Below are 22,326 nucleotides of genomic sequence, written 5' to 3' on the forward strand. Positions count from 1 at the left end.
TCTCCTACCCTACCTTTAAGGCCTTAAACACTAAAAACACAATAAAATCAAACCCTCTATTCATGCACACAGTCACTCAGTGGCAGACGTGCTTCAGTCAGACAGAAACATCAATCATGAGTCATGTTCAGAATGTGTCAAATTACCACGAAACTTAAATTTGCTGGACCAATATGTTCACTAATATTAGCCTAATGCTGATGAAGCTACAGTATAGCAGTTCTATATGTTTCTCTACGAGTCTGTCGATGAGTAACAATAGTGTAACAATAGAGATGTAGCTATACTATATTTTAATCAGATTATTTATCCACTATATGGCACAAATGTTTGTATATTCTAGCACTGCTTAGTGTTAATTTTGGTCACGGTTCTTAAAGACAAACAAAAAAACCCAAACACGTCCCACATAGAAATATATCAACCAGAATCAGAGTTATTATAATTAAAAAAATAAAATTTTAATCCGTATCAACCGCAAATTACAGTGCACCCAGGAAACTCTTTGTAAAAGTTGTTTGATATAAATTCAATTATTGTGAATTTTATCACATTTTATCACATTGAAAATATCAATACCAAACATCTACTGTTTGCCGACTGTGAAGAAAATTTGGAATGTCTTGTGAGATATAGCAAAGTGATCTTGTGACAGATCTCAATTACATGCATATACATATACAGACATATACAGATGTATTTTACTTGTTCAGTTATCAATTCCAACACAATAAACACATTGCGCTTCTGATGTCTCCACTCCTGTGACAATGTTGATGCTTGTAATGTAATAATGTAGATAGCTGCTGCTCTTGAGTCAGACAAAAATGTCTTCTGAGGGGGAAGGAAGGAGTTTGTGGGTGATGTTAAACCCCTTGGCTTTAAAGCATGAAGTTGCTGGCTCACAAGTTAGGTTTAGATATTCATAAGTAGATGGTTAAAACTTACTGGTGTAGCGTTACCGGGTATTTATATACCTATTAAATATAAGGATTTATGAGATGTTCTTACAGTCTCAAATAAACCTTACCTCGAATTTAGGGGGCACCACCAACCTAGGTTTTGACTTAATTTTAAGTCACAGTCAGGTCGGAAAACTGTTCGAAATCTTACGATCCTGGTGTTAAATTAATATTCAATTAATATTCAGTCTCATATCTCGCTACTTTCGTGAAGTTCTCGTTTGGTTGGACAGACATTACGTAAAGAAAGCATACGACACAATCTGTGATTATAACATATATATAGATATATGAGCTGTTTATTACAATGATATGATCTTAGACATGAACCTTTAAACAAACAGGAGATGCATTGAATATGGGTGATTATATAAAACACTTAGTGAATATAAAATAAAATATGGGGAATGGGGAGATACTGGATGTATTCAAATAGTTTGGGTTGGCTGACTATTTGACGCTAAATACTGACATTTCGGATTAATTTATCATTCTGTGAAAGCCTCGAGACATCCATCAAACCCACTTTAAGGTGAAAACGGGTCGGTCTTACTGTGCTGAAGTTCTGTTCAGTCGGTTCGGACCAATGGTAGCGGCCACGCGGGTCCGAGGGGATTTCTCTTCCGCTCTCTGGGCCTTCCTGGCTGTGGTGGCTGACTTTAGCGGACTTCTCAGTTGCTTCTTTCACCGGGAAACGGGGACGATGATGTCGAGGGCTTTACTGTGGGATGATCAAATCCATCGTTGTGTCAGAGTTGGTCCGTGGCTGCTTTCTCTGATGAAGTGAACTTAAGTTCACAGAAGATTAATAAAAGGTTGCTTGGAGTTGGCTTTCTTGGTAGGAAAAGGTGATGATGGCGTGAAACAGCGGAGGTTGGGACGTGCGACGTAGAAGGACGTGGATGGCGAGGGACGAACAAAAACACGTAAAACGTGCATCTTCAGAGTATTTCAATCTGTTTCTTTGTTCGGGTCTTTCTTTCTCGTCTCCGGGGTCTCACTGGGTTCTGGAGGGTCTCCTCCGGTCGTCCGCTGCATCGTTATCCACACGTCCTTCCGCTCTCTCCTGAGATTATGGGAAAACTCCCAAACTCCGGCGAGCTCTTCTCTTCTGCTTAAACCATTTCTAAAAGTCTATGAGCAGCTGTTTTCTGCTCAAATCTACTTCTGAAACTCTGGGTTGGAACCCTTCTGGAACAAGAGCCAGAGCACACGAGCCGCAAGAAGGGGAGAAGGCAAGAGAGACTGTGTTTTCCGCGGTTCCGGGTTTTGACTCTCGGAGGCGGGGCTTACACTACTTTTTCAGCCAATGACATGCTTGAACTGTGTGCATGTCTCTGTAAGGTGATCTGTGCTATAGGGGGCTTTCTGGATGAGACAAAAGAACTCTGTGTTTCTCCATTACTCCCATCTCATAGAACATTTGTCTCGGTGATTCTGAAAACACCACATCTTGTTAAGATATGCAGATTAAAGATATAACATAGACTTGTAATACAAAGACATCAAAATAACACACATGATAAAGACAATTATGACTTTCAAAATTCAGGTGAATATCTATGAAATCGTGACATATGAATTGTGAATTACACAATGCTAATTTCTGTGTTAACAATGGGGGCACTAAACAAATACCAAATAGATACCGAAGGGACATCGTTAGAAGTCACTAGTTGCATATATTGTCCATTCCATATCCATTTTACTGAGTCCTTTATATGTTCAACTAATCAACACTGCAGACCACTAGGGGGCAATGTGGTTCCATCAGGCAGGTTGGGCATTTTCCACCAAAATCAGTTCTTTGTCAATATTTAAGCCAGAATCGTACAAATTGTCTCTATATGCGTCTTGTGATCAAGCTGGAAACCTGAAAGAAATTGTACACGGTTATCAAACACATTTAATATAGTTTAAGATTTAACTAAAAGTGAGTCTTCTCAGTTCATGTGTATATCTGGTCTCTTTCTCTGGTGGGAGAGGGTGTTAAAATGTCAATTCGATTCATGGTGAAGATAAGATAGTGAGGTCTCCAACAGAAAGATCCTTTGTTCATTTGAGTTTTCCAATTTTTATGGCAAGTGTCTGTTGCGAGTTCGACTCCCCAAAAACTCTAAAGAGGGTAGAAGATCAACGTAAATTAGGCAGTTTCTGTCTCTTTTTCCTTTGTGGAAAGAAAATGAAGATCTGGTTTATATCCACATACGTAAACATCCCCCACAGGAATGTTGGTTTTGTCAAAGTTTGAAAAACTCTTAATCCACACGGCACTGTGACTGTTACATTCCCCCATTCGAATCGGATCTGAACTCGTGGCTGATCCGAATCGCAGGTGAAGAAGTCCAGTGTGTCCGAGTCTGGTGGTTGCTAGGACTCTCAAGAGGGTTATGGTGGGTGTCTCGAGACAGCCTAATACAATTCCGAAACAACAATGGCTATAAACGTACAATGGCTATAAACGTAATTTTGTTAAGCTTACTTAACCTACGTAGTAAATGTCTAATAGCTAAAGATAATGTTCATAAGTAAAGGTTTCTAAGCCTATATAATTTCAAATGGAAAATCCTAGTAAAAGCATGCAGATTTCTTTTGGAAAAAGATCAATGTTAGGGGAGAATTTTGCTCATGTTAGAGTCATGATCTAGGATGTGGTATTTCTTAATAGTTAGGAAATGAGAACGTTTACTACCTGAGTGTGAGCAATATTCGCAGGACTTTATACGAACAATAATGTGTAACATATTTGTCGCGGCGGCGGTCCTGGACAGGGCTTCACTGTACAGTAGCAACGAGTGATATTCTAACTAAAAGGATCCATGGTGAAAGCTGTTGTCAGTGTTTCACTGCTAATTTGGCTTTTAATTTAGTTGTAGACCAGTTTCCCCCATTTGTAGATGTCACATGGGTGAAATAAGGTAAGTTGAGTGTGTCACCAGATGATGATAGACTTGAAAATTGAAGTTTTGAACACTGAGGTGTCCTGGATTCAATCTTGAGGCATCATGATACTACGGAGTAGTTTTATCGTGATTGGGTAAGTGATATTTTGAGGGTAAGCTTCTTTGCTTCCTTTAAGAGTTAGCTATGGTTAAAGGTTTGGTATTCGGGGTTACTAGAATGTTTGTTGGAGTGTATGGTCCTACCTCCAGGAACAGGCTAGCATTTCTAAGTCTCTGTTAGCACGGTTGGCCATTACAGGGTTCTGAACTTTTTCTTTTCTTTTAGTAGCAGACTTTTCAGGCTATCAATATCATCTTGACTGATGGCACTTATTTCACTAGACCATTGCTGAGATTTGATGTGGTCCTTGTCGATGACTCTGCTCATCTCTGTTGTTTTCTGATCTGGTGATGGTTGTGACCATGCAGTGTGTGATGGTTTATAGCGAGACCGAAGTCTATAATTGCGGTTGCGGTTTCGAGCGGATTGCTGGTCATGTCGATTTTGAAAAGACATGTCTTTTTGCGGGTTTGAATGAACACTGTGGTTTTCACTGTGGCAGTGAGTTGGTTCATGGCTGGGCCATGAGGATTTGGAATAGTTGTGTTTGGAGCCTTTCTTAGGCCGTTGAGAATGTGGCCAGTGGGGGACCTCTGCTGGAGGTCTGCCACTTTGTCCCACTTCTAACTCTGGGGACCAAGAACCAGGGTTCTGGGTCTGTGTGGTGATGGGTTCTGGCTGTTTAGCTTGTCTATGTTTTTGGAAACCTAGACTGGCCCATTCACGTAGCTGCTGAATGGTAGCAGTGTGAGGGTTAGCTATAACTCCTAAGTGATAGCTGGTAGTTGGATGGAGGTTTTGAAGGAAAAGAGTTTTGAAACTCATGTCTTCTTCCATTCCTACCTTGTTGCTGAAACCAAAATAAGCTTTGAGGAGGCGGTAATAATACTGCTGAGGCAGCTCATTCCGTCCCTGTTTAACCATCATGGCAGCGGTTAAGCCAGATGGGGTCAGCTCATCTGAAAACTCGCGTTCGAGTGTTTGGCAGAGGAGTGTATAGTCGTTCCGGATGTAATCGGGTTGACGTTCAATGAATCTACTGACTTCGCGGCTAGATGTAACCTTAATCAAGTAGAATTTGTTGTTAACTGATGCGTTTGGAAACCTTCGCAGGAAGAAATCAATGTCGTCCAAATATGCTCGGGTGTCATGTGGCGTCCCGAGAGTCGGCTCGAATCTGGGCACATGGCGAGCAATTTTGTCAAGCTCTTCGTCAGAAGGAGCTTGTGGAACGTGGGGTCCTAGAGTAGGAAATGATTGATCCGGTTTACCTGGATCATAAACGATCTTTTCAGATCTGAAAGAATTCGTTGTCGTTGAAGACGGGGGTGAAATAATTGAGCTCTTGTAGGCTGTTTTCACTTCAGGAAAAGGGTTCCCTGTGTCTTCCTGGGGGAAGCCATGTGTTTCCTGTTCATGTCCAGTCTCCAAAGACTGACGTAGGTCTATCTCAACACCTTCTGGTTTATCTGATAGGTGTTCCTGCTGTGGATGAGCGGCGGTTTGCTCATCCTTAGCTTTGCTTGGCTGTTCTGTCAACAGCTGCATTTGTTCCTGCTCAACATTAAGATGCTTGTCATCAGTTGGCACTTTGGCTGTTAAATCCTGCACTTTCTGCAGAACCACATGTAGAGATTGCTGGGACTGTTTTTGTGCTTGGTCCACCTTCTTCAGTTGGACTTGGGTTGAAATCAACTCTTGTTGGCAGTTTTGAAGTAGCTGTTCAAGCTTTTTGTTGTTTTCATTGAGTTGAATAATTTGTTGGTTTGAGTTTTCAACCTGTGTTGTTAACTCTGTTACTTGGGCATTAGCTTGGCTGGATGCCCTCTCAGTGGCTTCAAGTTGGTGTTGGAGGAATTTGGTTTCCTCCTGAAACTGTGGCTTTTTCTGTGACCGAGTTTTAAGTTTGTCAGCGGCTTGTTCCATCACTTGGTGTGCATGTTTAACGAACACCACAGCTAGACTACTTAACATTTTGGTCAGAGATTCTTCTTTGGGCTTTTTAGCTTTTGTCTCAGCCGATGGCTTTAAACTGATTTGCTCTGTTTCAGGTGTTTTAATGCATCTTTTCTTTAAGGCATAACCCAGTATCAACCTTTTTGTTAAGTCCATCATCTTGTTTTTCACTTGTCTCAGAAAGGGTTCTTTCTGAAAATAGGTTTGAGTTTGGAACAAGGGAAAATAGTTGGGTTAATGTGAAGGTAGTTGGGAATAAGGATTGTTCTCCTGAAATTAATTTCTTCCTTTTGAATTTGTTTACTTGAGAAACAAATAAGGAAGGATGTTAAAATAAACACGACTGTGTTATTTTACTCAAAACTGGAAGAAATGCATTTAATTTAGAAGCTTATCATTAACCGTTATGGTAAAAAGAGGGAAAACATTAATGCTAACACAAAAGGGAACATACAAGCTCTGGGCTGTTGTTTTCTTTAAGCCTTAGTGTCTTATAATCAGTTCCTGTTAAGGTAATCTGATTTGGTGAAAGACACACATTTGAGATAAATTAGCTTCAATTAATGTTTCCAAATAACAAAGTCGGTATTGTTTGTGTCAAACAATTAATTCAAATGCAGTAAAGAATATTCAAATAAAGCTGGTATTCGTTAGTACCAAGCAAAATGATCAGCTTTCTTCGTGATCCTATTTAATGTGATCCTGAGCGCTCACATGTCCAAAAAGCTTCAAGTGGGCGGGTTTGAGAGAAGGGAGTGAGGAGTTGACGTCACTGGTGACGATTTCTAGCACCGCCCACCAATAGTCCTTCAAGTACCCAGTGAATTTGCCTCATTTCAACTGGGGAATGAAAGGGTTAACGTCTCTCACAGACAGTGCACAAGCGATGTTGTAGTTTGCTCACAAACTTTTTGAACACAGATTTGCAACATTCACAATGCTTGACACGGCGGCCTCAGTTCAGAATGCTTCTAAAAGTCACCAACTTTGATAATAACAACGAATAGAGTCACCAACTCAATTTTTCTGCAGCAAAATTGGTCTGTCCACTACTGCCGTATATTATTTTAGTTAGGGCTTGTAAGCATTTTAAAAATAAACACACCCTCAGTTTTTTTCTTTCAACTGGGTTCAACAGACACGGCGTTCCGGTCGTTTATTTAATAATACAAAAACAATTGACTGTTTAAGTCATTCATGCGATCACGTTTTGTGACCGTGTGTATTTTATTTACTTATTTTATTCATTTATTTTATCAGGAGCGACGGCTCTGACTCATTCAGTTAAGCTCAGCAGCTTTAACTTTCAATAAGTAATCTGTATTACTTTATTTTAGGCGTCACAACGCTCCGTTGAACAACGTTTAAACTCGCTCCCCCACTTCATGGGGTTTCAATATAGCACCTTGATGCTTTTTTTTTTTATGTCCGGCTGCAAGATTACAGCAGATCAAAACTCCTGTGTTTGAGGAGGCTCTGAGTTGACTAAATTCACCGGGACTCGCGGCTGAATTTGTGATACTCATAAAAATAAAATCAACCGTGTTGGAAACTCGCAACTACGGCCAGGCCTTTAAATTCAGCGTTCTTACGCTGTGCATGCAATCTTTATTCTGGGTCGAGACAGCGACAGCTGGCTGCTCTTCTGCGGTGTGCAATTAATATTGCGCACCCACGGATTTGGAGAGTTATCATGCGTCCACGATTACTCTGATAAAGTGCTTTTAGTCATTCTAAGTTTATAAAGACAGACACAGCCACTGCTTGCATTGCTCACACACAGATAATGAACCAGCCAATATCATGTTTATGCTTTCCTTCACGTAAGTCAGTCTACCGTAAAACGCCTCGCACGGCGCACCAAAAATATGTAGCGTTACCGGGTATTTATATACCTATTAAATATAAGGATTTATGAGATGTTCTTACAGTCTCAAATAAACCTTACCTCGAATTTAGGGGGCACCACCAACCTAGGTTTTGACTTAATTTTAAGTCACAGTCAGGTCGGAAAACTGTTCGAAATCTTACGATCCTGGTGTTAAATTAATATTCAATTAATATTCAGTCTCATATCTCGCTACTTTCGTGAAGTTCTCGTTTGGTTGGACAGACATTACGTAAAGAAAGCATACGACACAATCTGTGATTATAACATATATATAGATATATGAACTGTTTATTACAATGATATGATCTTAGACATGAACCTTTAAACAAACAGGAGATGCATTGAATATGGGTGATTATATAAAACACTTAGTGAATATAAAATAAAATATGGGGAATGGGGAGATACTGGATGTATTCAAATAGTTTGGGTTGGCTGACTATTTGACGCTAAATACTGACATTTCGGATTAATTTATCATTCTGTGAAAGCCTCGAGACATCCATCAAACCCACTTTAAGGTGAAAACGGGTCGGTCTTACTGTGCTGAAGTTCTGTTCAGTCGTTTCGGACCAATGGTAGCGGCCACGCGGGTCCGAGGGGATTTCTCTTCCGCTCTCTGGGCCTTCCTGGCTGTGGTGGCTGACTTTAGCGGACTTCTCAGTTGCTTCTTTCACCGGGAAACGGGGACGATGATGTCGAGGGCTTTACTGTGGGATGATCAAATCCATCGTTGTGTCAGAGTTGGTCCGTTGCTGCTTTCTCTGATGAAGTGAACTTAAGTTCACAGAAGATTAATAAAAGGTTGCTTGGAGTTGGCTTTCTTGGTAGGAAAAGGTGATGATGGCGTGAAACAGCGGAGGTTAGGACGTGCGACGTAGAAGGACGTGGATGGCGAGGGACGAACAAAAACACGTAAAACGTGCATCTTCAGAGTATTTCAATCTGTTTCTTTGTTCGGGTCTTTCTTTCTCGTCTCCGGGGTCTCACTGGGTTCTGGAGGGTCTCCTCCGGTCGTCCGCTGCATCGTTATCCACACGTCCTTCCGCTCTCTCCTGAGATTATGGGAAAACTCCCAAACTCCGGCGAGCTCTTCTCTTCTGCTTAAACCATTTCTAAAAGTCTATGAGCAGCTGTTTTCTGCTCAAATCTACTTCTGAAACTCTGGGTTGGAACCCTTCTGGAACAAGAGCCAGAGCACACGAGCCGCAAGAAGGGGAGAAGGCAAGAGAGACTGTGTTTTCCGCGGTTCCGGGTTTTGACTCTCGGAGGCGGGGCTTACACTACTTTTTCAGCCAATGACATGCTTGAACTGTGTGCATGTCTCTGTAAGGTGATCTGTGCTATAGGGGGCTTTCTGGATGAGACAAAAGAACTCTGTGTTTCTCCATTACTCCCATCTCATAGAACATTTGTCTCGGTGATTCTGAAAACACCACATCTTGTTAAGATATGCAGATTAAAGATATAACATAGACTTGTAATACAAAGACATCAAAATAACACACATGATAAAGACAATTATGACTTTCAAAATTCAGGTGAATATCTATGAAATCGTGACATATGAATTGTGAATTACACAATGCTAATTTCTGTGTTAACAATGGGGGCACTAAACAAATACCAAATAGATACCGAAGGGACATCGTTAGAAGTTACTAGTTGCATATATTGTCCATTCCATATCCATTTTACTGAGTCCTTTATATGTTCAACTAATCAACACTGCAGACCACTAGGGGGCAATGTGGTTCCATCAGGCAGGTTGGGCATTTTCCACCAAAATCAGTTCTTTGTCAATATTTAAGCCAGAATCGTACAAATTGTCTCTATATGCGTCTTGTGATCAAGCTGGAAACCTGAAAGAAATTGTACACGGTTATCAAACACATTTAATATAGTTTAAGATTTAACTAAAAGTGAGTCTTCTCAGTTCATGTGTATATCTGGTCTCTTTCTCTGGTGGGAGAGGGTGTTAAAATGTCAATTCGATTCATGGTGAAGATAAGATAGTGAGGTCTCCAACAGAAAGATCCTTTGTTCATTTGAGTTTTCCAATTTTTATGGCAAGTGTCTGTTGCGAGTTCGACTCCCCAAAAACTCTAAAGAGGGTAGAAGATCAACGTAAATTAGGCAGTTTCTGTCTCTTTTTCCTTTGTGGAAAGAAAATGAAGATCTGGTTTATATCCACATACGTAAACATCCCCCACAGGAATGTTGGTTTTGTCAAAGTTTGAAAAACTCTTAATCCACACGGCACTGTGACTGCTACACTGGTCATACCACCAGTCCAGTCACGCAACACAGAACGAGTACAATACAAAAAAATGTCACCTTGTAATTTTCAAGTCCCGGATTGTGAAAGTACTACATATTGGACGTGTACACAAACAGTCCTATTTCGCAATTTCTGGTGAGACTGGGTTGCAGATAGATTAGATAACCAAAAATGTACCTTTTAATTAATAAGAAAATGACAATAATTTCATGGCAAACTCATGTACTTTCCCTTTGCACTGAAATTGTGAAAAAATCGTTGCATATAGCAATATTCAGAAAAATCCTTTTTCAATTTTCTAAAGAACCATTAGTGTTAACAAATGTGTCCCTGTTGAGACTCAGCATGAACCTCTGTTGGAGGCTCAAGTCATACACTTTGAAATTATGTTCCATTATAGCCAGACACATTTCCAATAAGTGATATTACGTATAATAAAAATCTGATCATGTTTAATGGACCTAAATTACAGACACATTGAAACTAATAAATGTTCCGCAATGAGTATTATTCAACTTAAAATTCAAATCCTCTGTTTAAACTGTAATGAAGTTACTGTACATGGGCATTGGTGCCCTATTGATACGTGACGTGTGATTGTTGCCGCTGCCTACTTCATTGAAGGCAAATGAATCACTTTGTAACACTGCAATCTTGATAAGAGCTACAGAGAGAGAATCGATATGAGCAAAGCAGGAAAATATGTCTTGGGAGTCTGGCTTTACTGATGAAAATGGAGGCATTTTCTCTCATCTATCAGCTTCGTTGCTAATCAGCACAGTTCTCTAATCAGCTATGAAATGAAAAGCATTGAAGCTGTAAGTTATAAATACTTAATGCGTTTGAAGTGTGCTTTGGTGAGGAGGTGCACACTATTTACCTAGTTTACTGCTGCGTGCCTCTGTATCAGAGATGCAGCAAAACACATTGTTAGCAGCTTGCTGTGTTGTCACATGAAGTCAAATCGGCCAAGAGAAACTGTTAGTAGAAGCCAAAGTATTATTAGCATTGACCTTTCATTTTAATACCTTCAGATAAAGGACAAATGTGTTCTGTCACTGTTGGAACATAGTATTCCATCTTTTTTTTATTTTACCCAGGTATCTGTGTAATTATTCTGAGGCTACATGCAAGTTGATGATGTGTGAGGGTACTGAAGACCATTCTTCTACTGTCTGCATTTGTTACAGCTAAGGCTGCAACTTACAACAGTTTTCATTGTTGACGTGACTGATAACTATGTCTGATATTTTCTTATTTATCAAATTGGCGTCAGAAAATAAGGAAAAAAACACAACAAAACAAAAAGTTATTTTATTTATATTATGATTGAGGTCAGAAGCAGTAAATTGGTATTTTGCCTGAAAATGGCCAAAGGCATTGTTTGATTATTGAGAAAAACTGCTTTAATTATTTTGTGTCAGTTGATTCTTGATGAATTGTTTCAGTTCTAATCACAGCTCATTAATATGCAATTAACATGGTCCTAAATCCATTTGGTCTAAACACCACTAATACTGCTTTCTGAAACGTGTACTTTGAAGGTGTTAGGCGTATACAATGTGTATGTGCACTAGTGTTTCTTGGTGTTTTTGATCATTCTAAAGTTGGTGTTAATAATCAGTTCTTGAAGTGTCACTTTAGCTTTGTCCCCAGACTTTTAAGTTTGTTTGGCTCAAATAATAATAATAATTATTTTTTTTAATTGTTTATTGTCGCATTGGGCACATCTTTGGTGGCAGCCTAACAGCTCAACATTTGGTATAGTTGGCAATATTTTCGTCTATTTTCTACATGTTATTTATATAACATTTGAATATTTGTATTTATTGTTTCCCATATATAAAAGATGTTAATTGATATATTAGATCATTAGCATGCTCTGAGCATGGAAGTACAGGCTCGTTTAAAACACACTCTGTCTTTCCATTATTTCTAGAGAGGAAACAGGATTAGTAAAGATCATATTTGTGACAAATCTTTTAATGAAAAATAAAATACACTTCATCTGTATGCTATTCTATTCATTATATTGTGTAGTATAGTATAAGGAGAGACATGCTGTATGATTTATTTATCCTCCACCTCATTTTTCAAATAATGGACAAGCAAGCAAAGACAAACATGTCCCCCTGGACCAGCTGATTTTCATACTGGTGTTCATATTTGCATTTGTTGCCTCAGGATGTTCCTTGAACACCAAGATCTATCAAAGCATAGCAGGAAGGGTCCACACTACTTTCACATCCTGCTCTTATGAAGATAAATAAACCCGAAAACCTTTAAGCAGAAGTACTAGTATTGATCTCTGATGATGTTGATGAGTTGCTTGATGTTGTGAGTGGGACTTTTATGTTTAGGCATTGAGTGGTATATCATCCACATTCACGCTGTGAAAACGTAGAAGAAGGAGTGACGTCTTGGTGAAATGATTTGTGATACTTTGTGTTTAGATCAATAACACTTTTACAACAAACAATGAAGAGGTCATGTCATGACTGACCTCTTCGAGTCTATTTATGATATTTTAAATGTTCACTCCTGCCTACATACTAGATGAAACTAGATGTGAATTCTGACATTATATCGTCCTTATTTTCTTATTATCAAAGAGGGGTTATGGTAGTAAGACAGACACACAGATGGTGATGAGATTGCCTCACAGACACATTATATGTGGTACTTTTGCATCTCACTCCTACGCAAGTGCCTGTCATTTGCGATGTACTGAATGCACAGCCACACTCAGTAACAGCAGGTCTCTGTGCTTCTTTGATACATACAACAACTTCAATTTGTAGAATAAAGCCAGTTGTCAGGGGGAGATTATAAGTCACTGACTCAGTAACAACGCATGATATCAATCAGAGGACATCCACCCCTATGTGAAGTTCAAAACTGAAACAAATGAAGAGATGGAAACACAGCACACATGTGAAACTGGTACGTCTAAAGAATTTAAAGGCTAAAAGTATATAATTTGACGCATCGTAAGTATTATGTCTGATTGGATATAAACGCCTCATGTCTGCCTTTTATGTGGCAAATGGTAGTTCTAACAAATTCCAGTAGAGCAGTTCTGCCTACTCACTCTTTCATCAAACCTAATTTTAAAAGTATAATGCAGGTCCACAGTGCAAAATGCATTCGTTTCACTTATACTAATTCAACTTAAATTTGACTATTTTAAGGAATTTGTTATTCTTAGATCTAAATTTGATTAAAAAAATTTTTTTCCCCTTGTTTTTCTTTTTTTAATATACTATATATCAAGGTGTGTCACAGTTTTGTCGCCTAACAGTCTGGGTTGTCACTGTCTAAGGCTCGATTCGATGCGCCAGTAGTTGCAATCTTCTCCGTCACAGAGGTGTCGCTGCTCCGTAAAGGTTGCTACTCTACAACGACAAAAGTCGAGAAGAAAACGATGTCACTGTCATCAATGATACTGCTGCTTAGTAAAAAAGGCGACAAAAGAGAAAGATTCCTGACATAATAGCTGATGAGTCTGCAGAAGTTGAAAGTTCAATAGGTGTGTTCTCACCATTATAGACTGATATAGTACTTAGAATATTGCTATAGGATTAAGTGTATTGTGTTACCCTTTGTTTGTTTGTTTGTTTGTTAGTGTGCTTCAATGGACACACTTGGGAATTATTGTTGCCTTTCAGCATGCAACAATAATAATAATAATAAAAATAGATCGGTTTTATATAGTGCTAATACTCAACGCCGCTGCCAGTGAATGAAACAACAGCAAATCCCTAACGACATAATTTATTTATAAATAAAAATATTTTACGTGATACAGCCATGAGCCTATTTTTGAGTTGGTCCATCCAGTTTGTCCTTCTCAGCGCGCGCAAAGTTACAAAATTCGGCTGGTGCACGACAACGCGCTGCGCCGTCTTTTCAAGGTCATTTTGACGTCACGAGCCGCCAGCGCCGTGAGCAACGCGTCAACTATAAATCCAGCTTTATTATATTAAAGATGTGGATTCGTGCAAAACATTGTTTTTGGTTGAATGACGTTCCTATTGTGCCTTAATGACAAGCAGAGAGACAAACAGCACTGAAAACATATCTCTGATGATGAAAAACCAGCTCTCAAATGTTTACAGCAGCTCTGCGATGCTGCAAAAAAGTTCAACTTAGCCTTTAAAATTCTTAAAAGAACTATTTTAACATGTTGCTTTAGAACAGGTTTTATCACATGTTGACTACTTTAGCTTAGCATGTTAGCATTATCTGCAATTTTAAAACAATAGACTGACGCCCATTTTCACATGACAGTTCTACCATATTGGTGCAAAAAGAAGACATACTTGTTGACCCTTGGCTGTTTCTCTTTAGTAATGGAGGACAAGCAGAGGCAGCTCAGCACCGCATTGGTTTGGGCTTACACACAGCAAAGCTGGTGTTGCAGGATCAACTGACTGATGACAGCGGCGTCCGTTAGAGTGACAATTTCCACAGTCCCAGCTTGCCCTCACACACATAGTGCATTTCGCTTCTGTCACTACTTCCCTTGCCAGTTTAGAGGTGCATAAGTTACAGATCGACTTTAACTGCCCATGTGCCTCAGAACTTTCACACCGAGCACCAATGTGTAATAAAGGATCATCAGTTCCAGTTTAAAAGGCTGATGTAAAAAGGCCTTTAGACTAACAAGAGGGTCTTTATGTTTTGGATTTTTAGTCACTGACACCAACTGTACAAAAACCTGACCTAATTGTGACCATGATGAGTCAAGAGTTAACTAAGTGAAAAAATGACCTAGATTGGCCAAATTTCAAGGATATCTGCTCATTGATAGTTTGAGCTGAAGTGATTCAAATTGTAACCAAGAACGATAAGTTATGAAGCTGGCATGGCAAAAAGAAAACGTAACACTGTGCTTTTTTTCTTTGATATTGCTGAGTATGTGTTGGCTGCTGTTGTTTGTAGTATTCATGGGCAGGAAGACAAAGCACAGGTGAAGCCTGGAGGTACTCAGTTGGGTGATATTGGGGTGGAATTTCTTCTATTTGTGGGTCCTTTCAGCTTCAATGGACCATGATTTACAATGCCCACAAGAGCAGTTTTCAGCTGTCTGTGAGTGCATGTGTATGTGATGGTGGATTCGTCAGCTCAGGCTATGGAGGTTATCCAGATGGAAGATTTCAGACAAAGTGGGGTTTCACTCATGAGGGACGATAAAAAAAAAAAAGAGATGTCAAACTGGACACAATAGAGGGGGACTAGACTAGAGGTAGTGATTCTGCTCAGTAGGTAAAAAGTAAAGTGAAGCTCCCAGTTTAATCTAAATTCATGCTCTCACAAGCTGTCAAAATTGCCCCGAAATTACTAAAAGAACGAGTTTGTAGCTGAAATCCCCTGCAATAAAGTTCTGGAACTTTATATTATAGCTTGAGGTAACAGATGATTTTAGAGTACCTTATTATTAATATTATAATACTATTACATTTTTAGTCAACTGCTAGATGATGCCTGTCTAAAGTTGGATGACAAAAGTCAATTCATAGAAAACCGTGGGTAATAACACCCGTGTGTAACGTTTGCTTATGTTTCCTTCAAGAGGAGCTGAAAAAAATATCTGAGAAAGAGAATGTTTGCTGTTAGAAAATGGTTGAGTATGTAGTTTAAACTGTATGTGCTTGTTTTGACAATTTTTCTGTACTGTTTGTCCTTGCCTCCAAAGATAACCAAGCAACAGCTTCAGCAGACCAAGGATCGCTTCCAGGCTTTCCTCAATGGAGACACACAAATTGTAGCTGATGAGGCATTCATCAATGCTGTGCAGAGTTACTACGAGGTAATAACACACCATAGCAGCACATTCACAGTCACATCCACTTTTTATGCATACATGAGAGATTGATGCTTTGAAATCATTTGATCTATTATTCTTGCGTAGCTTGTTCATAGATATGTTTTTCTGTCTGATTTTTAACATAAAAATGCAGCTGCATATTTTATTCAAATAATGTATAGTATTTGTTTTTGTTTTTGTATATATTTATATAACCTTTTTGATTCTTTATAAAATTTCAAACCAGCATTCGGTCTGAAAAGTAAAAAAACATGACATAGTGCTGTTTGTTATTGTATGTCAAAATGCCTGAATTCAAAAGACTAAGTGGTAAAATGGTGGCTGAAGCTTTTCCCTGCACAGATTATGAGTCAGAGCATGTGGTTGACACAGCCATCTTATACAGCCTCACTATTCAATCTGCGGAGGGAAAAGTCATTATTATGATGCATACAGTGTAAAAGACATTAAAGAGGATATGTTAAAAACTGAATGCGTGATAGAAAAACAAACTAGACAATAAAACCAGGAAATTAATTTAATGGGATTTGATTCCTCAGAATTGTGTAAATAATGACTGAAATCTAAAGTATTAATTTTCTAAATTGACAATCGGAAGTTTGAAATGAGATACCTCTCTTTGCCTGCTCACGTACTGTATAGGCTTTCCTATCTATCAGATCAGACTTAAAAACAAACATGTTATTTTTAAATGAGGATTATAACATAAGATATGACTCCTGCTGAAGATAATTTACATCTGCAAAAATGCTGAAAAAAACCCCACAAAAGAAAGTGTGCACAAAGTATGCTCTGTAAAGTATGGTCCTGAGATGTTTTAGGGCTCCTATGCACCAAACTGACATCCAAAGCAAGCGGTGACTGCAGACCCTCCTGCTGTGTCTCCTCATGTCAGCGGTGTCAGGGAAAAAAAATTTTGCTCTTGAAAGCACCGCAAAGACAACCTCCAACTCTGACGAACTCGAGCAGGAGTCAATAAATGATTCAGTCGGGTAAAAAAACATGAACAAAATGTTTGTATAAAGTCAGGTCACTGTTGATTCATTACTTATCATCCAACATGGGCCTAGCTCTGGTATCAGCTGTTCTGACGTGTATAAACATGTGTTTCGATTGAAAGTAACACATCATATGGATTGTTTTGTACATGTAGGTCTTTTTAAGACTTTAAGGTTTATGGTCTGAAAGATACCATGGTTAAAGTCGCACAAACGTACTACAGGGGTCCTTTACTGCGTTCAACAGCCAGTCAAGGATCTCTCTCGTCTGTCTGACCTGACAGCGATGCAACATGTAGAAATGTCTGAAAAAAAGCCCTGACGGAGCCTGACAGAGGCAATGGTGCGTTACTTACAGAAAAGACAAGTGAGACAGACGGTCACAGATGCTACAGACTTTCTCGACAGGGTTTATCAGCATAGTGTATAAAGGCCCTTTTACACCATATGGTGCTTTGTTAACCTTACTTAAACAGTTTTCTGACTCCTGCTTCACTCTTCACTGACAGTGTCTTTGTGTGGAAGGTACTGTATATTGTTCGTCGCAGTCTGCAGGTTTTTTGCCTTTGTGATGTGTTTAGAAAGCAATTTTTTTTCTGAAGCGTTCAATGTTAGGAGACACAGCAGGGGTTCCGCTGTCGCCACTAGTTCTTGGTGTTGGTTTGGTGTAAAAAGGCCGTGTTTACCATAAAAAGAGACATCATCTGTTGAAACAGCTTTATGAATCTATTAGATTTCATGGTCTTTGTAAGGATATGTTTTACAATAAAAGTTTCTAAAGCAAAAGTGTGCTAGACAATAATTGTTGTCCAATCATGTCCATGTTTCATGTGACATTTTTATTGTAAGATTAGCATAATAGACTACAGATTGTAACAGGTTGCTGTGTGTATTTTTTTTCGTGGTAAAAATGTTCCTCAGGTCTATAGGAATCCAAGAAGACTGATTAAACATCAGTTTCATCCTGCAGACCTTGTTTCTCAATGAAACTTACTCTAAGTAACATGATGTTTCAGGGGCTGCTGCTGTGTCGCCATGATGCTAAGAACAAAATGTGACCGTCAAAGTGACAAAGCCATCAGCTCGGATGGTTACTTCACTTCCTGCAGTGACAATGAAATCTTGCCTGTCTCTGTCCCTGTTAGCTTGCTAACACAGGCATTCTGCCTCTTGTAAAATGACAGCAACACATACAATCCTGTGATTATTCAACACAAAATGTTGACTGCTTTGTTTTTCTTTTACAATTTCATAGTTGACTACTTTCATTTGGACAATCTTCTATTTTCTATCTTATGTCTAAATTGTATTGTCCAAACAGTTAACGCTAAATACTTTTCTTGGATATTTTTTTTCCTGAAAGAAGAAGGTATGGAAGCACAAAAGCCTAAGATCTCGAAACTGATGAGACAATGAAATGGTTTGTTTACTACAACTATTGACACGGGTCTCTCACAACATAGGTTTTCCTGAAGAGTGACCGTGTGGCTAAGATGGTCCAGAGTGGCGGCTTCTCAGCCGGTGATTTCAGGGAAGTGTTCAAGAGGCACATCGAAAAGCGTGTGCGAAGCCTTCCGGAGATTGATGGCCTGAGCAAGGAGACAGTGCTCAGCTCCTGGATGGCCAAATTTGACACTATCTCCCGTGGTGATGAGGATCCACGAAAAGCTCAGCAACGCATGACAGCCAGCGCGGCCTCTGAGCTGATCCTCAGCAAGGACCAGCTGTATGAGATGTTCCAGAATATCCTCTGCATCAAAAAGTTTGAGCACCAACTGCTTTATCAGGTCTGTCAGGTGAGTTATCAAACCAGCTTGTGACCAGTCTTCTAGGGTTTGCAAATTGAAATACTTCAGTGCTGGTTAAATTCAGTATTAATTGATTGGTTTGCTGAAGACATCAGTTTCACATATAACCTCCTTTCAGAGCATGGACTCTCCAGCATTATGCACTATCACAGTTATGTCTTATTGTCCAAAAATCTCCAGTATTAGATCTTCCGTTTTGAAGATGCATGGCTTCGTGACCATATATACGTTCGCACAATTTCCTTTTTTTTCCTTTTTAAAACACTGGAAGCCTTTTACCTTATTGTACTATGAGCCTGCCATCTATTGATGGCATATCAACCAGAATGCTTATACATACATTTACATTAATGAAAATAAAAACTAATTAATTAACTTGGAACGCAGTTTTCTCAGATATGTAATTGTTAACAGTGATATTAAACATGTTAAATCATTGAAATACTATAAAATCAAAAAAATATCCTTGAGATAAATCCCCTGATACTTCATTGTCAGGGACATATGTTGAGATTTCTGGTGGATAATAGTGGACTCTGGAGTGCTTGTGTCAGACATAACTCTCCTCCCTTTGCCGTCTTTACTGCTCTCGGTTGGATTGCTGGAAGCAGCACTAATGTTGTCCTTCTACTGGAGATTGATTAAAAGTCTTACCCCAACAGGATTTGGAGGAAACCTCTGACACCTATACATCTGCTTAGCATTTAATGTCCAAAGTTCCTCTTCATTTTATTTAGACCTAATGGATATGCCTCTTTGAGGCCAACTTGTTTTTAAATTGCTGAATTTCTTTGGCTCAGGTGTCAGCCCCCTTTTAGCAACTGCTAACCTATAGATCTAAGGAGATGGCAAGAGTTACTGTTAAACAAATTAGATTGTTCAGTATTGTTTGAATGTCTCAGCTGGAAAAAAAATCAATACGAGGTCTGTTCTGCATGAGCGCTCATTAGTGTGAACCTCATAATGCAGAGGTGCAATACATCATCACAGCCCTCATATCCTGTGTGTATTTCTCCTCCCAATCCTTTGAAGATGGCTAACCTAGTTTTTTATTTCGTTCTTTTGTTTATTCATTTATTTATGCTGGCAGTAGAGATGCTAGTGTTTGCTCAGAAATCTGCATGCGGAATATAATACTCTGCTATGAACAATGGAGACATCCTGGTAAGCCATAAACAACGCACTATCGTGAGCACTTTGTAGATGGTGTAGAGATGTATTTGAACTGTGATGTGTCATATGACACATGGGGAATGGGAAATAGAAACAGATCATAGCTCTGATTAGTTTTAAATTCATATTGATATGAGGGAACAGAACAAAATGTACATTTCTGTTTGTCTTTTTGCATTAACTGTTTTTCCAGCTGTTCTTGGCATCGTTTCATCTATGTTTGCTGCAGTAATGAATAATACTCATGGTGACTTTGAGCATCTCTCAGGAAACTATCAGCCGTCATATATTGCCCTTTCCTGAAGGATAGAATATTCTCTGGAAAGGAGATGTGGCAATCCAGTCAGTATGGCGTAGGGCTGCTGGCATCTAATGACAGCTTCTCATGGATTGGCTGGGATTTTAATGCTATCATGTTTTAGCTGTTATCACAAGGGATTTCCATTTTTTGCAGCCACATCCAAATAGTCAAAAGAAAGCGCTGGTTTATTTCTGTCTCACACTAAAGTAAGAGCAGCCCCTGGAAATGACTAACGGACGGATCGGACCGATATAGCTGCTGTGCAAACCAGATTTTGAGTGTGCTCTGCTTCCTGATGGCTGCCCAGTTATTAATCTGCGGCGACACCAAACATAACCAGATTAATGTAAAAAAATGTTTGGTGTCAACACAGCAAAAAAAAAATTGGTTTAGTGTTATGTTCACTTATAATTCTTCCTTTAGTAGCATTTTCCAAAAATGGAAAGAAAAAAGATTTGACATTATTTTCTAGACTTCGTTTCTAGTTTAAGAGTACAGCAGAAATAAAAATGCATTCTGAGTTGATCTCATCACAGAAAAATATCTTATTAACCACTCAGCCAAACATAAAGATTTTAAAATCACAGAGAAGATGAAATTATGTTTCAAAGTCAAAAAGACTAATTAGCAATGATCTTAAGTCTGCAAAACTCTGCAGACAGTTTTGAACCTCTGTGGTACAATTCAGTAGCCTGACTACGTCATACTCACGATTCTAGTCAGAATGTGAGTCTGATACTGCTCAATAGAGATTTGAGTATGTGGCGTGTTTCAACCGAACCAGGAGAAAAAATGCCTCTTCGCTCAATTGGATAGACCTACAACCAATCAGAGCAACGTAGTATGTGACGTAGATTAAGCAACACACACTTGTTGTAGGAAGGACGGCAAAAACATATTTTCTATCGATAAAAGCCTTTATCACGTTCCTCTGTTCGTCTTTCAAAATGAATGCAATGTGGAGATCCTGTAGAACAGACTCGATGGCAGAATCTACACACCCTAGCTCTCCAGCGGCAGCCATGTTCAGCTCTTTAGTGACGTACTCGATAATGTCCCTGTTGATCATCTGTCCATCATCGTATAAAGCCCGCCCTGGCAATCTGATTGGTCCGACCAATTCTTGGTCGGGCATAATGATTTCCCAACTGAGCAGAGCCAGACCGAACTTCCCGACCAAAACTTTTATGGGCGGGGCTAAGTTCGGCTGGCACCCAGGCTAACAATTCAGAGCCAGTTCTTTACAAAAGTATCCCAGTGTGTAGCTCACAAGGTACATACAGTTACTTAACAACTGTGGTATGATATTGTTAAACTGGTCCTCTGATCCATCAAGCATAAATCTGATCATTTGAGCTAGTGTGTCTCCCCCTCCTACAGAAGAGTATTATGCTGGTTGACCAGCAGAATGTAATGTTTTAATATTTCCATAGATGGAAGCTAGGAAATGTCACAAATGTTAGCAAGTTGTTTCTCTCCAGTTTGACCTGCAAATACCAGCTAATATCTGGCTCTTGAGTGAAGTGGGAAAGGGTACCAAGCTAGTTTTCCATGCTTACCGTTTGCTTTGAGCAGCAGCCCAATTCGAGGTAAACTGGCTAAATAAGACCAAAACAATAAGCTAATTATGCTAAAATGCTTCCTACAGACTTGGTGTGCAGTCTCTGTGCTTATTGCCTCATAAGTCAACATTTTACTGAGTAAAGTGTGTTGATATATAAAGTATTGATTAGTACACATTGAAAAAAGGTAAAAGTGATAGTTATATTATCATTGACAGCTTTCATTTTTATTATAAAGGTAGCTGCTAGCTATGTTGAATGCTGCAACAATTCCTCAGTTGTTTACTTGATGAATGAATGAATAATTGTGGTTGACGTATAAAAGTATGGGAATAACACATTCAAACTGATCATATAATGTCTGCATTTTTTGGCCTAAATCCTGTTTATATTCAGGTAACTTCCATACATAAAGACGTACAGATAACATTCTTACAACCTATCAAAAAGCTACTTGTAATTCATTGGTTGTTATGACTATAGATATATTTTCTGTTGACTACTAAATTGTTTGAGCAAGATTAATGCTGACGCTCCTTACAGATTTTTATTCTGGGATTT

At 39.0% G+C, this 22,326-nt stretch overlaps 1 protein-coding gene across 1 annotated transcript in view; it reads left to right on the forward strand.

The window, feature by feature from the left end:
• LOC142377260 (calcium-dependent secretion activator 1-like) overlaps window positions 1-22,326 on the forward strand; it is a 52,249-nt gene that overhangs the window by 10,775 nt on the left and 19,148 nt on the right. Inside the window, exons 2-3 of the mRNA XM_075461184.1 lie at window positions 15,792-15,905; window positions 18,385-18,717. Coding sequence (XP_075317299.1) covers window positions 15,792-15,905; window positions 18,385-18,717 — 447 coding nt within the window. The remainder of the gene's footprint in view (window positions 1-15,791; window positions 15,906-18,384; window positions 18,718-22,326) is intronic.

Source organism: Odontesthes bonariensis, chromosome 3 (assembly GCF_027942865.1).
Source record: "Odontesthes bonariensis isolate fOdoBon6 chromosome 3, fOdoBon6.hap1, whole genome shotgun sequence".
Taxonomy (NCBI): domain Eukaryota; kingdom Metazoa; phylum Chordata; class Actinopteri; order Atheriniformes; family Atherinopsidae; genus Odontesthes; species Odontesthes bonariensis.